Source organism: Carassius gibelio, chromosome B7, assembly GCF_023724105.1.
Source record: "Carassius gibelio isolate Cgi1373 ecotype wild population from Czech Republic chromosome B7, carGib1.2-hapl.c, whole genome shotgun sequence".
Lineage (NCBI taxonomy): Eukaryota > Metazoa > Chordata > Actinopteri > Cypriniformes > Cyprinidae > Carassius > Carassius gibelio.
The window spans coordinates 14,543,427-14,559,427 of NC_068402.1; the positions used below are offsets into that span (position 1 = coordinate 14,543,427).

Consider the following 16,001-nt stretch of genomic DNA (forward strand, 5'->3'; position numbering starts at 1 on the left):
CAAGAAATGTATTCACGTTTGATCAATTTAATGCATTCTTGCTGAATAAAAGTATGAATTTCTTACTTCAAACAAAAAATCCAAATGTTTTTGTGGTGGTTCATCTTTCTCTCCATTCATCCATCATATTCATCTACATTTTCTCTGTATATCCAGGTGATCCTAAGAGCTGGCAGAACAAATCTCTCCCTGGGGATCCCAACTACCTGGTTGGAGCCAACTGTGTGTCTGTGCTTATTGACCATTTCTGAGGAGGGCAGCAGCAGGTCCCGTTAGTGAATGTGGAACCAGATTAAAGGAGAGAGGACCTTCCCCTTATAAACACACAATATGTGACACTAAACGAAGGGTCTCATGACTGCGCTCTGGCTTTGTTTACGGTAACCTCTGAGACTGGAGGGAGGGTTACATTCAATGAAGTGCTGTTTTAATCTCCTCCTCATCCTCTTCATTTTTACTTCTTCCTTTTTTTTAAGTGCTTTTAAATGCTTTCGAGGATAACAAAAACAGACATTAACCATCGATGGACTGCATGCTCTGTGCCACTGACCAACTAATACTCACACTGTAAGCCAACTGTAATATTTTGTAACACATTAAGTTGTGTCGTCTATTTTTTAAAGGATTTTATTAGGTTCTTCCATTCCGTCTAGGCTACTCAAACGTATAGACTATATTAATCTGCAAGTGTATTTTAACTTCTCGTAGTATGCACACTCTAATGTTATGATTCTCATGTATAGTGCAACTTTTCTAGAATATCGAATTCCAGTTCTAGGCTTTTCAGTCGAGCAGTTGAAGTGTACATCTGACACATTTCCTGACTTTTATCACGTCAAGGAGCAGGATCAGTGCTAGTTGTGTGGGTAAGTGTCAGAGAGAATCTCGGGATCTTAAGAATAATACAGGATGAAGTTTTCTAGCCAAGGAGGTGTCACCTAAGGCTCACCTTTTTTTAACTAGCTCCTTTGTAGACACCACTAGCCTCCTCACAGACCTGTGAACTTGAGCACTGGAACATTCCTGCTGTGTCGAGATCTATGCATGTGCTTTGACTCAGGTGTGAAGAACGCTGCTCTCTCCTTTCCCCTCTTTCTCTCACAGATTCTTTTCTCTCTCTGTCTCTCTCTCTTTCTCACACTCCATCTAAAGCAGTGATGCCTTATCTGAAACGACACTTTTTTCAATAACACAAAAACCTTTGTGGTTTCTTTTTGCTAAGTTGTTGTAATGATAAATTATGAAGAAACTGAAGTTGTCTTTCTGCCATTTTTGTCAACCCGCTGTACAAATAAACCTGGGTGTTGCACACAAGTGGAACAGTGTAAAGGATAAGAACAGGTTTTCTCTTTCTATCTGCTATGCACATGACCTTTGAAGAGAAATACAAATAAAAGATGGGAGGAGATCAATTGGCTGTACATAAAGCTAGCATATTGCCTTCATTATTGGTTTGTAAATTACTTTTTTTGTATGTCTTTATTTTGTATAAAACTTAAGGGGGAAAACATTTATAAAAGAGGATGAATGAAATGAAAACGATCGTCTTTGTATTCTGGTTTTACCCTTGAGCCTTGGAACGTGTACTTGGCAGTAAAAACATCATTTTCTACAGATTCGCATTAAAATATAAGCGTTTTTAATGATAGCCTTCTTTTTATTCTTTATTTACAAAAGAAAGTGCTTGATGTAAACTATTCTCAAAACCTGTTTCTCTTCAACGGTGTGCTTAAAATGTGTCCCACACATTTATTTGTGATACTGGATGCTATATTGGGTGTCCTGAAATGTATTTTTGTACTAATAGACGATTTATTACGGCACACCAGAATTCTTCTTTAGACAATATAACAGCTTTGACTGGTCATTAGCTATTCACATGTGGCAGAGTTTGTTCCCTTTTCAACACTATTTCCAGTATGCCACTGTATTAAAAATAAAATCATTTTGAAAATACACGGTGTTGTTATTTTATTGGAGATTTTTGCAGTTGTAGCCGCAATACAAAAATCATTTGCATAAAGGTTACAGTGCCCCGCTATACAGCAGCAAGGTGACTTTGAAATTGTCTCATTGCGACAGCACACTGCAGTATAATGTGTAGTGACACGCTGTGGCCTGCAGATGGCGCAAATGCTTTATTGTGCACACTCCAGAATGTTTATTGTGTTTTGTGATTATAAAACTGATTGTAATACTGTAGCTTTAATCGATTGGTTTAATCAGGCCCAGCTAAGTGGTCACCTCTACGCCTTGAATACCCAATGAAACTGTGTGCCTTGTTTTAAGAAATAATCAAAAGTTAGCAAAGTGTTTCATTACAGTCAGAATTGCTTAACACTATAGAAAGTTTCAAAGTGTTATTTTCCTATGAGGCAATTGTGGGGGAAAGGCAATGATGAATTTAGTATTCTTCGAACTTTTCCTTCATGATGTGTTATACTTTGAAAGCTGCAATTGTATAGCTTATAAGTCTGTTATTAAAATTGTGGCTCTGGGCTTTCCTCTGTGACTGCTGTTTATGTATGTTATGATTTATGTGAGACATAGCTATCTTAATACATTAACTATAGGCCTTGTAAATATTACATGAACCAAATATGGTAATGTTAGCTGTATTTGCGTATATTGTGGCATGTTTAACATCCTTTCTTTCACGGAGCTTTGACATAGACTATCTTTCAGATGGGCAAACTGGAAATAAACCGGTCTGATTATGTGACTTTTCTCCCAACCCTGTAAAAAAAGAGAGAGAAAAAAAAGTTCACATTAAATCAGTACGGTCTGCATTTCAATGTATAGAGAGGGCGTTTAAATTATCCTATATTATTTTTGTACATACTCTTAGAAGTACATTTTGGTCATGATTGGCAGATCAGTGGGCACTAAACTGTTGTCTCAGCGTTTGTATCGCTTCGCTTCTCCGTTTTTATGAAATTTTAGTCAGGAGTCAGTCGGTGAATAGTTTTTTTTTTTTTTCAGTAGAAAATTATTTTATGTAACAAATCGAAGCGGAGTGAAGTTACTACATCGAGGAGCGCGTTTAAAAAAGTTAAATGGTTGGCATTTTCCTCTCGCTCTAGATAACTCTGTACGGGTTTCTCTCTCTAGCTAACAGGAGTGAAAATAAAAATACGGGATGGAATTCCAGCGGAATCCGTGCAGAACGGCTCGATTTAAGAATGGAGAATCTCAGTCGCTCCGTTCCATTCACATACTTGGTTCCAGACCGGCTTTCATTATGTGCGTTGCTTGGTGACACATTAAACTTGAAGATTTGACTTTTTAGACAATAATATCCCTACCAAATTAGCCAATTTTCGCCTGAAACAAAAGTTTGAGGATGCCAATTGCCAATTTTATAAAACCATAATCACAATGGTCCAGTAGTACTGAATTTCTGGTAAGAGCCTTGCTAATATTCAGTACAGCAGAACTCTTTCTCTTGTGACATTGCTTAAATGGCATATTAACCGAACGCAAAGGCTCAGTCTTAAAGCCAGTTTAATGAAAAGTAACAATATGAATAATAAGTAAGATTGAGTAGGCTCATTATATCCATTCACGGACTCTGGCTTTTATGGCTCCACGAATGAGTTCATTGCCCGCATCCATCTATCTGAATCTACATATGGCGGCACGTCAGTCCATCTCCTCCTCTACCCGAGCACCTGCTCACACATCTAACTGACAGACTACTAGCGCGAGGCTGCGGCTGTTCAAGATTCGAACGAACGTTATTACACTGTAGGTCGAACATTGGGAACGCGTTTTGGAATCTCAAAACGCGTCACGTTCGTGCGATCGATGTTAAGTTCGTTTCTCTTAACACGGGCTTTATTATTTAGACGTTCTCTGTTCAGAGCCGTGCGAGGTTTAATTAACGGACTGTCACGGCTGTGAACGGATTTGATGGATCACCTATCCCGTGCGTTTTCTCGAAGCTGGTGACCGACCATACAGCGCGCGTTTACGCAGAGCTGACCTCATTGTCTCACTGAAATGATTTTGGATAACGCTAGTTGAAACACCTGCTTGAAAACAGCGCACTTACACTGAGAGCAGGACTTCGTCAGGTTCCTCGTGTAACGGGATGACGGTCTGCATGTCTTGGCTACACGCTATGAATTCGTCTTTACGTTGTGTATGTCTGCGCGGCTGAACCCAGAGGTATCCTGTAAACCCGAAGTCCACTGATTCAACTCAAGTTTTGGTCTCGTTTAAACAGTTAGTCGTGACCATGCCCGTGAGCGCAATGCCGAGGGGTCGGTCTCTGAGCCCGGTATCTCTGTCCCGCAGCCTCTCGCGGCTGAGGGAGTTTCGAACCCGGACTCGCATCATGCTTTCTCTGGGAGTTTCACAGATGGTCCTCGGGAGTCTGATTTTGGCTGTCAGTTTCGCCGCTTTGGCCCTCACTACATCTCCGAGGGTGAGACATTCGTGTCCCTTTTGGGCTGGATTCTCGGTAAGTTGTCTTTTATTGATCAACGATAATGTATTTTTGTGAGTTTCCCCTGAACAGGGGTATGATATTACGCGCCATTTGTGACCCCCAGCAACTGCAGAGTCAGCAAGCACATCACGCGCGGCTCATTCTTAGTTTATAATTCAATTCTCCAGATCATCATCGAGAGCCAGCGGTACAATATTCACCAAATGCGAAATTAAGTAGCCTATAAATAATTCGGGGGGCAGAGGGACTCTTTGAAGCGGCTTTATTGCTTGGGCTCAGGTAGCTCACCTATGAAATGCTGTGTGGGTTGGTGAATTGCCTCTTATAATGCAGCAGAATGAAGCCAAATGCTTAGAGGAGATCAGGCACATTCATTTGCACCTCACTTATGCCTGTTGATGTTCTGTGTGAAAGTATTTCAACAGGCTGTTCGTTTCTGGCTAGTATTGATTAATGCATCCTTGTTAGATTTTCAGTCAGGAATAATTCCGTTCATCAATCACAATAAGAGCACTTCTTTTCCACAGTGTCTGACCACAATACACACTTTAGAAATGGCTTAGCAGCTTTAATTCATCCAAGTTTTCTTGTTTTATGTAAATATAAACGTGGAAATTTGTAACCTATAAGACAGATTGCTCATTTTTTCAATGTGCTTGTTATACACTGCTGCTTCTTGCATTGCATTTCAAGCACTTGGCATGCTTCATTTTTTATTGATTCTTAGACTGAGATTATATTTTAACAGTAAACACTCAGAAAGAACTTGTAAAATTTGGGAGATTAGACTTATTATTTTAATATTTTAATTCCTTTTTTTATTTGAATTTCTGAAATGTCTGGATTTGTCCATTTGGCTACACCCCATTTTGTCATCCTCATGTGTTATTTTGTCTGTGTTCAGTAACAATTACATTGCAAATACTCCTCACAAAGCAGCATAAGCACAACCGTCTGATTCATCTTTACAGGACTTGTACAAGAAACTTTTGTAGGACAGTATTTTCAACACCTTAAAATTTTAATGCCATACAGTAAATATTTATGAAGGCACACACTCTTTATTTCTTCCCATGGAAGGCATATGTAAAAGCTCAGTGGTGTTAATTATGGTTGTGAAAATGTAATAGATGGGACGGGACATGTGTGGTGGCAAAGATAACCAGCCTTGGGTCAGAGGTCAAACATCAGGGCTCACTGATCATTCTCCAGACACTGAATGTACTGAATACTGCAGATAAGAAAACACGACTGTGAGAAAGTTCAGCTGCTTCTTGTAACAGTATTGTGTCATAGATTTTCCTGTAGATGTATACTAAAGGTGCCAGGAAGATTAGCTGGTTTTAATTGGGTTTTGGGATACATTTTATGCCTCTGGGTTGGGGTGGGGGCAGATCACCGTGTCCAGGCCTGAGGTTATATCGCCAGAGAGCTGGTGAACATGCTGTGCTCCTCACAGGAGTTGGTTGAGCAGCTGGGACATAATGGAGCTCTGCAGAATTACTTCCCAATCAGAGTCTGGATTAATGGTGTGGTCTTGAGTGAGCTGGGCAGGGGGATGAACAGCATGTGTGCTTGTCCTTGTGCAGGGGGGAAATGTACTGATTTAAAATGTTCCAAATGTAACTAACATTTCTTTACATCATGTTCCTACACTCCATGGTTCATGCCATACAAGAATCATTTTGGGTTCTGCAGAGAACCTTTCAATAAACAGCTCTTTTTTTCTTGGTGTCAGGAACATTTTAATAATTTAAGGAACATTTTTCAACTATGACGAAGCATTTGTCCATTGGATAGGTTCCATAGATGTTAAATGTTCTTTATAGAACCAATTTTACTACTACCCTGTAGTTACTTGTTTTCTGTTTATTTTCATTTATTATAATTTGTGCTGTCAAACGATTTATCGCGATTAATAGCATCCAAAATAAAAGTTTTTGTTTACAAAATATATTTGTTTACAAAATATATGTGTACACTGTGCATATTTATATAAATACAAACACATGCATGTATATATTTCAGAAAAAAATGGTTTATATATTAAATATATTTATATAAATGTATATACAGGTAAATATTTTCAAAACATAATGTATGTGTGTGTATTTATATATATATAAATAATAAATATACACAGTACACATACATACAGTATATTATGTAAACAAAAACGAATTTTGGATGCGATCAATCGCCATTAATCATTTAGCAGCACTAATTAATATTGCACTAATCTTTTTCTTTTTAGGATGCCCAGTATATTGGTATATTTGGTAATTGGTTTAGTTTTCAATATTGATAAAATATATTTGACCAATATTGCTTTCAATAGGCTACTTTCAAAATAAATATATATCCTTTTATTTTATATATATATCTTTTGCATGGTTGCCAGGTTTGCGAAACAAAAATAGCCCAATTGTGTTTTTTCCATGGTTTTACCCATCACCTTAACCCACAGACTACCTGTGGTCACCTTTTTTTTCTCCCATAATTTTTAAACAACAAATAATTTGAGGTATTTAAAAAATAATTAAGCACAAATATCATACATCTCTGTAATAATATAAGGTCCTAAACTGAATTTGTATTTATTTCTAACATATAGTTTAGCACATTAAACCGTATAGATATTGCTGTCATTGCTTGAAATGGCATTAAATTCAAAGTCAGAAAAAAATGTATTATCCAATGAAAGGGTAGAGTTTTGTGAATTTTTAAAAATAAAAGATCATAAGGATTAACAATGCAGATTAATTTTCACAGCCGCCTTTGTTCATATTTACCAAGGGTGTCCACATTTTGGGGCATGACTGTATCTTTTTGCACCCCCAAATGGTGCATAACCTAACCGTGAGTAAGCTGAATTGTTCCACCCCTGTTATGGGTTGTGGGTAGATAAGGTACAAAGGTACTACTTGCCCAATTGACTAGCAAAGCTAGCATTTTTTTTTTTTACTTTTTTTTTTAAAGACAGAATAGAGCAGAGGCTGAGGAACAAAGGCAGGAAAAAGATTTAAAACAAAAACATCTCTTTTTTTCTGGTAAGACTTCAGGTTAACAGTTGGGATCATGTTAAGAAACCTTACATCTTTTCTCTCAGCTTTCTGCTCCTCATGTCCCCCGTCTCCCCCTCATCTCTCATCCCTTTTTCTTTGCTGTAACATCAGAAAGACACAGAGAGCCTGCATCAAGTCTCTGACCACAGCAGGGAGGCCTGATCAGCAGGACATCTCTGAATTTGTGTGCATGTGTTCATGTGTGCACAGAAGTATTTTGTTAATCCACCGTCATATGAGAATTTTACTTGTGTTTCTCCTCTTTTCACTATTTTGCAAGTCATTTTGTTCAAACACAGATCCTCTCATTCAAGGGCTATCACGGTCTGAAGGAGAGAATCTTCAGTGTTGGTAGGAATATGGCAGAGGGGTGTTGAAACTCTGACAGCCATAAACAGACATGTCAGTAGGGTAACAAAATGAGTCCTAACAGGCTTATAAGAAATGACCCTCTGTCATATCACATTCCACGCAGACCTGAACTGTTTCCTGCTGAATCTAGCAACACTGGAACTGAAAAAAAAAAAAAAAACGAACTGTTGCTGAGTCAGTGATGCAGTACAATAAGTATGTCCACATGTTATTGAAAAGTTTGATTTCAGTCAGTCTTTAAACTTTTAAAAAAATAAATAAATTCAACCTTGCTTTCTTTAAAGCATGCTACTTGTATTTGTGAAAAATTGTTTATTAAAAAAAATATATATTTTTGGTCTTGTAATATTTCATCAAAATTCATAAAAATATGCTCGTCCTGTGAAATGACTCTGCTGCTGTCCAATCATCAAACGATGGCTATAATCAAGCACTACCCTACAATTTATTATTATTTATACAATTTATTATTATTATACAATTTGTTATTATTTATTATTATTATTATTTGAAAGCTGTTAAACTTGAAAGTACATCACAATATGGTTGTGAAATCTGTCACAACTTTGGTTTCATGATGACTACACTCTAGCTCGACTGAAATGTTAACAGTCTGTTTTTTTTTTGACCTTTATAAATGTACCTTGATATTGTGATTTTTTTTTCTTTTTTTTCTATTTTTGATTATGAGAATTTTAAGAGACTTTAAGACACAATAATGTATGCACATTAACCAGACTGCAGTTGGCCTCAGTGTCTTGAACAGTTACTCAGTGTAAAATGTCTCTTAGTGTATTGTGTATACTGTATATTTTTGAATGCGTGAAGTTTGATATGTTTGCAACAGCATTTAGTGAATTCAGTGAAAACCTTCCCTCACTTTCTGTATAAACTCTGAGTCAGTTAGTGCCCTTTTTCCCATTATCCCCCACAGAGTGGAGGCAATCTGAAGTAGCCCTGCTGCTCTGGATGGCCACTCTGGGATGAAATTCATTGTAGTGCTCCATTTGGAGAGGGAGTTGGCAACAAGGGCAAACCTGACTGACAGTTACACACGGCAAACGGTTAAGGATGAACACTCTCAAGGGGCAGACTGTGGTGTAAACAGATGTACCACTGTTTGGCAAAGGTGGGTTGCAGTAGTGTGTTAGTGTCCTCTGAATGCACCTCCGTCGCTTTCATGTGCCCTGCATCACTGAGAACTTTTGAATCTGAGTCCTTCTGAAGGCATTGCAGGAGAAGGTTGAGAAAAAGGATGATGTGTGTGCATTGATTCAGAATTTAGTTTTATTCAACTGCCTCCTCACAACCTCCCACAGAGCTAGTGAGTGCTCAAATGTCACATCAGCTGTTGATTCCTAAAACGTTTAATTGTACATTCGGTTGTTCATTTATTCATTAATTTGTGTATTAAGTTTACATACAAGTGATAAACAGGGTTTCCCAACCTGAGATTCATGAACACCTGGGGCTTTACAAAGGAACTGCAGCTAATAAAAAGTGAAAGAAAGATTTGTTTACCTGCATGGGATGTGACCATGAACCAACATAAGAGAATTGTGAACATGATATTTTAAAAGTTATTCGTACTTAATTTTATACAAACCCTGAAATTTTTTTTTATAAAATCAGAATGCAATGATGTGGAAGTTTCAAATTTCAATATTTTATTCAGAATACAACATATACTGTATGACATATCAAATGTTTAAACTTAAAATAAGTTGATTTTTAATTTCAGTGCAAATCGGGTTTGTATTAAAATATAATTTTCACTCTGTTATACAGAATGTATATGCTTCTTTTCCCCCCTTCTTTTCATTTGTTTTTATTTTATTTGGCCATATTCATTAGAATGTCATAACTGGATCTTCCAGTGAAACTTTTCTCTTGTGAGACATACAGGACTACTCCAGTCATATAGTCCGCACAGACCCTGTCTCTGCAAGCTCAAGCTTATCTTATCTGTTTTCAAAAAACCCAATCAACAACTGATCCCTAGAACCAAGTCCAATGTCCTAGAAGTTTCTTTGTGACTTCAATCATTTCCACCTATTCCACAATTTAGATTGTCCAAAAAAAACCAAGGCTTTTTAATTGATTATTTAAATAAAAAATGTACCACTTTAAAGAACACTCACTTGAAGAGCGCATGTCATCTTAACACTCTTTCTACACCAGACATGACTCAAACTGCTATAATATTCTTCATTTATTGGCCAGAATATGAATCAGCAACCATAAAATCTGGCTTGTCCCTAATATCATGTAGGGTTCTATACAGAAGTTCGTATTTTTATTAATTAATCCCATATTCACAAATGTCTGATGTCAGCTTCTCATCTGGCTGAGTGTGTGCTTTTGCTGTAGAGACGCTCTGCAGCTGGGCTGCACATTAGTCAAGCAATGGAACGGACTCGTGTTACACAGACATAGAGACTTAGAACAGGAGGAACACATCAAACTCCAGGCCTCTTGCTTTTAGAAAACACTGCTCATAATTTAAAGTTCTGTTTTCAAACATTAAGCTTTACTTTACCATGTTTCTTTACCAGTAAGCACGTAGTGTGTGGGCATCATGTGGTTTCACACGCGAGGCACTACAGCAATGTTGTCTATATTAGACTAGATCGTGATGGGTAGAAGAGATTGTTTTTTTGTATCTACATGCAATAATGTGATTTTTTTTGATAATGAGTGCGAGACTTGGTTTATTTCCAGAATTCCCAAATGAGTGAACTCTCCCATCCCAGCTCTGAACTTCAACTTTTCCTTTCAGCTCTTCTAATCCATCCTTGTCTTTTCCCTTCCTCTTCATGCCAGCATACCCGCAAATAAAAACACTGTCAGTTCTCCCGAGCTCAGTTTAATCAGTTCATTTCATTGTGGTCACCACTGTTTACTTTATGCCAGAATTCATCTCATACTTTGCAGAGGAGGAGCCTCTGTTATTTCCACTCTCTATATGGATCCTTGCCCATGCATTGCATTCAATACATCATACTTTGTTGCCTTCTTTCATTGGAACAATGTGATGAGAAAGGAAGAGAGAGGTGGACAAAAATAATGGGTCAAACATCGTATTTGCAGTGTGATAGGGCTTTCCACGGGATAGATTTTGTTCTCTTTAGCAGGTTGTATTTTATGGCTAAAATTGGAAAATGAATTAATGTTCCAATCAAATTTCTAACATTTTATTTTAAATCATAGTTCCCAAATATAGATTTGTAGATTTTTAGCATTTTACTTCAAAATTGAATTTTCTTCCCTAATTGGAAAATATTTCACTCTTCTTGAATCTGGACTGCTTTTGATAATGCAAGAGCAATAATGTTGTTTTTCTATCCAAGGATTAACCATAAAAAGAGTAGAACTGTATGCCAGCAGTAGAACTTTGTGTAAATATTCAAGTGTCTGTCTCTGCATCATTAAAAACTTTGATTAGTGATTAATGGTCCAGACATGGAGTTAAAGAGAAAAAATCGCCTTTGTGGTTTGTGTGTGGAGCTGGCAGAATTAAAATCTCTTTGCATACTAATTGGTAAATTACAAGTTTGCCTGAGAGAAAAGGCCTGGATGGGAGTTGTTCATTTCCTGGGTTGGCTAAATTGCCTTGCGTAATTGTTTCTGAATATGAAACATGATTAAAGACTGAGGAGGTGGGATGGATCTCATTTAATGAAACTTCTCAGGCGCAGGTGGCCATATTTAGATGAGATTTTCATGAGCAGTCCATGTGTAATCCATAATTTCTGCAAATGGCAGCCCATTAAAGGAAGTGGAATAACTGACACCTTGAAAGAATAATGCGTCCTTGCTCACATGTCTACCAACACATCAATAATTCTCACTGTAGAAGGCTAACTAATACTAAGTGGATAGTTACTTGTGAGTTCAGACAGTGACTCTATCTATGATCATCTCTTTCCAGGGAATGGAACGACACTGCTGTATGTTATCAGTTCAATTTGAGCTTCTTCTGTAATGAAATGCCCACTTAGAAATAAGAGAATGTTTGATTGAAGTGTAACACGAGTCGCCACTGTTCATTTAGTTTTTATGTGGTTTTTAAGGACATGTTTATATCTAACCGGTACTTTTTAAACACCTTCTTTTCCACATGCACTGATGCACACAAGCTACAACAGCATTTTTTGTCTAAAAAGACCAAAGATGGCTCGTTGCAAGAACTTTACTGTAACTTTTTTTTTTAATACAGCAACCTGAACCATACAGTGTTCAGTTATCCAATAACTGTACCTTAATTTAACTTAGTTTTTAACGTAACTTTTTAAAACTGAACTTTGATCAGCCCCAAAAGTGATCGGGTTGATGTGTGTGTTTGTCAAATCTATTCTTTTTTTTTTTTTTTTACACAGCGCAAACTGCACAAATATCGAGTTTCTCACTGCTTACACATAATAATCACTCTCCTACATGGTTTCTTTATTTGTTTTTAACAGCAGAATAAATATTTATTCATTTATGGATAAGTGGGAAGTCCATGGTTATTAGATCAAGTGCCAGCTCTCATTCTGCATGTGCTACAACTGTGTTTCGTAAAGACAGAGTGAATGTGTAAGACAATCTGTCTCCTATTGAATATGTATGACTAGTCATGAAAAGGAGAAACAGACAATGACGATCACAGACTGCTGAGCTTCTGAAGTCTTATCAAGTGAGACTAGACAAAACTTGAACAACTAGTATCCTCAATTCCCAAACGATGAAACATTGCAGTTAAAAGGAAGGTTGATGTGACAATGTGGTAGACATGCATCTGTCCTTACTTTTTTGGAGTGTGTTGCAGCCATCAAAATAAAAACTTGTTCATGTCTGGTCAGTGAAAACTTTGGAAATCTTTTCTTTGTACTTTTGTCAATTACATAAACGGTGAAGAGAATGAACAAATCACAGATTCTTGATTTTATTGCATTTTACAAAATGTCCCAGTTTCTCTGGAATTGGGGTTGTAATAAAGGCTGTCGTGTTGATCTAAAATTCTTTTTCACTCTTTGTCTGTGAATCGGTGCAGGATAATGTTGTGCCACAAGTGTTTGCTTCAGTAAAATTTCAATCTCATTCTGTAAAACAATGGAAAAATGCTTTGTCAGGTAATCTGAAAAGTAACTGGTATTATTCAAGTCAAAAATACTGTATAGTTTAATTTTATTGTATCAACCGGAATGCCAATAAAATGTATTTTTAAATTACATAACGAGTAAATGAATACAAAAGAAAACAAAAACTGCAGTGTCAGTCCCATAAACCTGTATCTTTGGGGGATGAGATGGTTTTGATTCAAAATGATCGACTTTTCTTTTATGCCAAAAATCATTAGGATATTAAGTAAAGATTCTGATCTATGAAGATATTTTGTAAATTTTCCTACCATAAATACATCAAAACTTAATTTTGGATTAGTAATATGCATCGCCAAGCACTTCATTTATACAACTTTAAAGGCGATTTTCTCAATATTTAGATTTTTTTTGTACCCTCAGATTCCAGATTTTCAAATAGTTGTATCTCTGCCAAATATTGTCAAATCTTAATAAACCATACATCATTTGAAAGCTTATTTATTCGATTTCCAAAAATGGATCCTTATGACAGGTTTTGTGGTCCAGGGTCACATTAACATTATTGGTTTGAAGGATAATGGATGAGTTTATTTAGGAGCTCAAGGGTCCATGGTGGTTGGTCTCATGCCTTCATTCACTGGACACTTCTTGAATCAATCACGTTAATCTGGAGACTCCATTACTGAATTTGCTCTCACGTCACTCACAGTTAAATTACCCATTCTCTGACAAAGTGTGCTATATCAGTTAATTAGATGGATTCCGATCAATGATTCGATTTGCATGTATTTCCTGCCTGGTTATTTTGTTTGACTGTATCGTGCAGCTTTGTAATGTCAGCCTTAGTCATTAATCTTTTGTGGTGACCTCATTTTTTGTGCACTCCCAGAAATCACTGCATGTTACGAGCTCCCCTGTGAGCCTGCAAGCTGTTCAGGTGTCGGCGGTCAGTAGTAATTCATTTTCATTGTGCAATTCTTTATTATAAGTAGGCTCATTTTTCCTATCATTTGAGCGTCTCCTCTCCAGGGACTCAGACTACCCTTGCTACACTAATATTCATCTCTCATTGCTCATCTGCTTCTGTTACTGTCTCTACATCAGTTAAAGTAACATAGACTGTCCATCCCATCATGAATCTTGACCCGCTTGTCAAACACTTCTTTACAGTGTAATACTTTTTAGTAAGGATCAGTTTTCCCAAAGATTTTATTCTGTACTCCAAAAAAAAAAAAGTTTAGAAAAAATTATATTTAAAACCTAGATTAATAAATGTTGTAAAAGTATTATTCATTGTTCAATTACAAAACCTTATAGTGTTAGTGATGAAAATCTAAGCAAGCAATCCTCAATGATATACTGAATAAATTTCCAACAAACAGCAAAATATAAATTTTATGCAAGGAAACCTGCAGGCAAAAAGAGGATTAACAATTTTACAAGCTTCCCACCTCGCTTTGTAAACCATATAAGATGATCACAAATAAGAGATATACAGTGTTCTGATCTATGCAGAAGAGCATTATAGGAAAATGACACCATTTTTCCATATTCCACTATGTTCTTTCCTCAACTTAGATGAGTTGATACGTACCTCTGCCATCTCAGTGTGTGCACTCAATCGCTGTAGCGATATGCTAGCGTTTAGCTTAGCACCATTCATTCCTTAGGATCCAAACGGAAAAATTTAGAAGCCACCAAACACTTCCATGTTTTCCCTATTTAAAGACAGTTACTTGAGTAGTTACACTTTGCAGCACGTCTTCGAAGGGGACAGGGAGTTTTCAGGAGTGATGATATTACTGGACCCAGGTCTAAGTGCTGCGAAGTGCTCTTCCACCATACATTATAGTCATCATTTTTATCTGCTTAGGAAATCACCACTGTTTATTTTGTGTCACCATACTTACTCATGTAACTACTCATGTAACCATCTTTAAATAGGGAAAACATGGAAGTGTTTGGTAGCTTCTAAATTCAACCCTGTTTGGATCCTAAGGAATGAATGGTGCTAAGCTAAATGCTAGCAAAGAGGTGCCGTACGTTACAGTGATTGAGTGAACACACTGAGACGGGAAAGGTACGTATCAACTCGTCTAAGCTGAGGGAAGAACATAGTGGAATATGTAAAAATGGTGGCATTTTCCTTTAATATAAATCTAATGAGCTTTAGCATGAAAAAGCTTGAGCTCCAGCAAAGGCGTAACCGAGAAGTTGGCATAATAAGATCAACTCCTACAGTTAGCCTTACTCCAGAGGTATTAGCTTCCATTTGGTGAGCTGTCCGTCAAAAAAATCAGGCCAAGGGCTAGGATCTGCTGCTCGCCACCGTCTGCAGTGGGCGCTTTGGATGCCTGCGCCTTAGATAATGCATCTCAGATCTCTTTGCAGACGCCTACTGCCTCTCAGATCTGAGTTAAAGGATTGCATCCAGTGTCTGCTGTCAAAGTGATCTGCTCCCGAGGCTGTCGTGCATCATTAAGACGTGTTTGGATCTGGCTAGCGCACCTGCACTGGCGTTCTGATGATCAAACGCAACATACAGCACATTCAACCTTTTACATCACCGGTGGCTTTGAATATTGACCCTGAATGACGTGATGAAAGGTACTACTTGTAATTAGTGTGGAAATCTCTTCTACACACACACACACACACACACTCACTTTTATTGGAGATAACAGAGTGTTTGAAGACAAAGAAAGAGAAATATTGCTCTCAAATGCCAATACAGACACATTTTTCTGTTGTTGTGGAAAGCCATTTCAAACTTTTGTTGCTCCCAGTGCAGTTAAAGATTGAAGCTAAGCGTCTAAAGAGTTGTGTATTGTGTGTCTGTATGTGAGCTCAGGGGATGAGTCAGAGCCGTTATGAGGCAGTAGTGTGCTGCAGCTTCGCAGTGATAAATCTCGTAGGCTATAAAAGACATTTTCCCGCCGTGGACTGCAGATGTGTTAATGAGTACACTCCCCTTTCTCCTGCTCCTTAAACCCCACAGATGCACACAATGCAGACCTCACAGATACA

At 37.4% G+C, this 16,001-nt stretch overlaps 2 protein-coding genes across 24 annotated transcripts in view; both read left to right on the forward strand.

Moving 5' to 3' along the window:
- tjp1a (tight junction protein 1a) overlaps window positions 1–1,956 on the forward strand; it is a 100,332-nt gene extending 98,376 nt beyond the window's left edge. For all 23 annotated transcript variants that reach the window (XM_052561616.1, XM_052561625.1, XM_052561617.1 and 20 more), the window contains one exon: window positions 157–1,956. In XM_052561616.1, the coding sequence (XP_052417576.1) occupies window positions 157–251 (95 nt within the window). In that variant the 3' untranslated portion in view covers window positions 252–1,956. The remainder of the gene's footprint in view (window positions 1–156) is intronic.
- A 1,695-nt stretch (window positions 1,957–3,651) lies between these two features.
- The window catches only part of fam189a1 (family with sequence similarity 189 member A1), a 94,544-nt gene continuing 82,194 nt past the window's right edge, over window positions 3,652–16,001 (forward strand). The window contains exon 1 of the mRNA XM_052561639.1: window positions 3,652–4,465. Within this exon, the coding sequence (XP_052417599.1) occupies window positions 4,241–4,465 (225 nt within the window). The 5' untranslated portion in view covers window positions 3,652–4,240. The remainder of the gene's footprint in view (window positions 4,466–16,001) is intronic.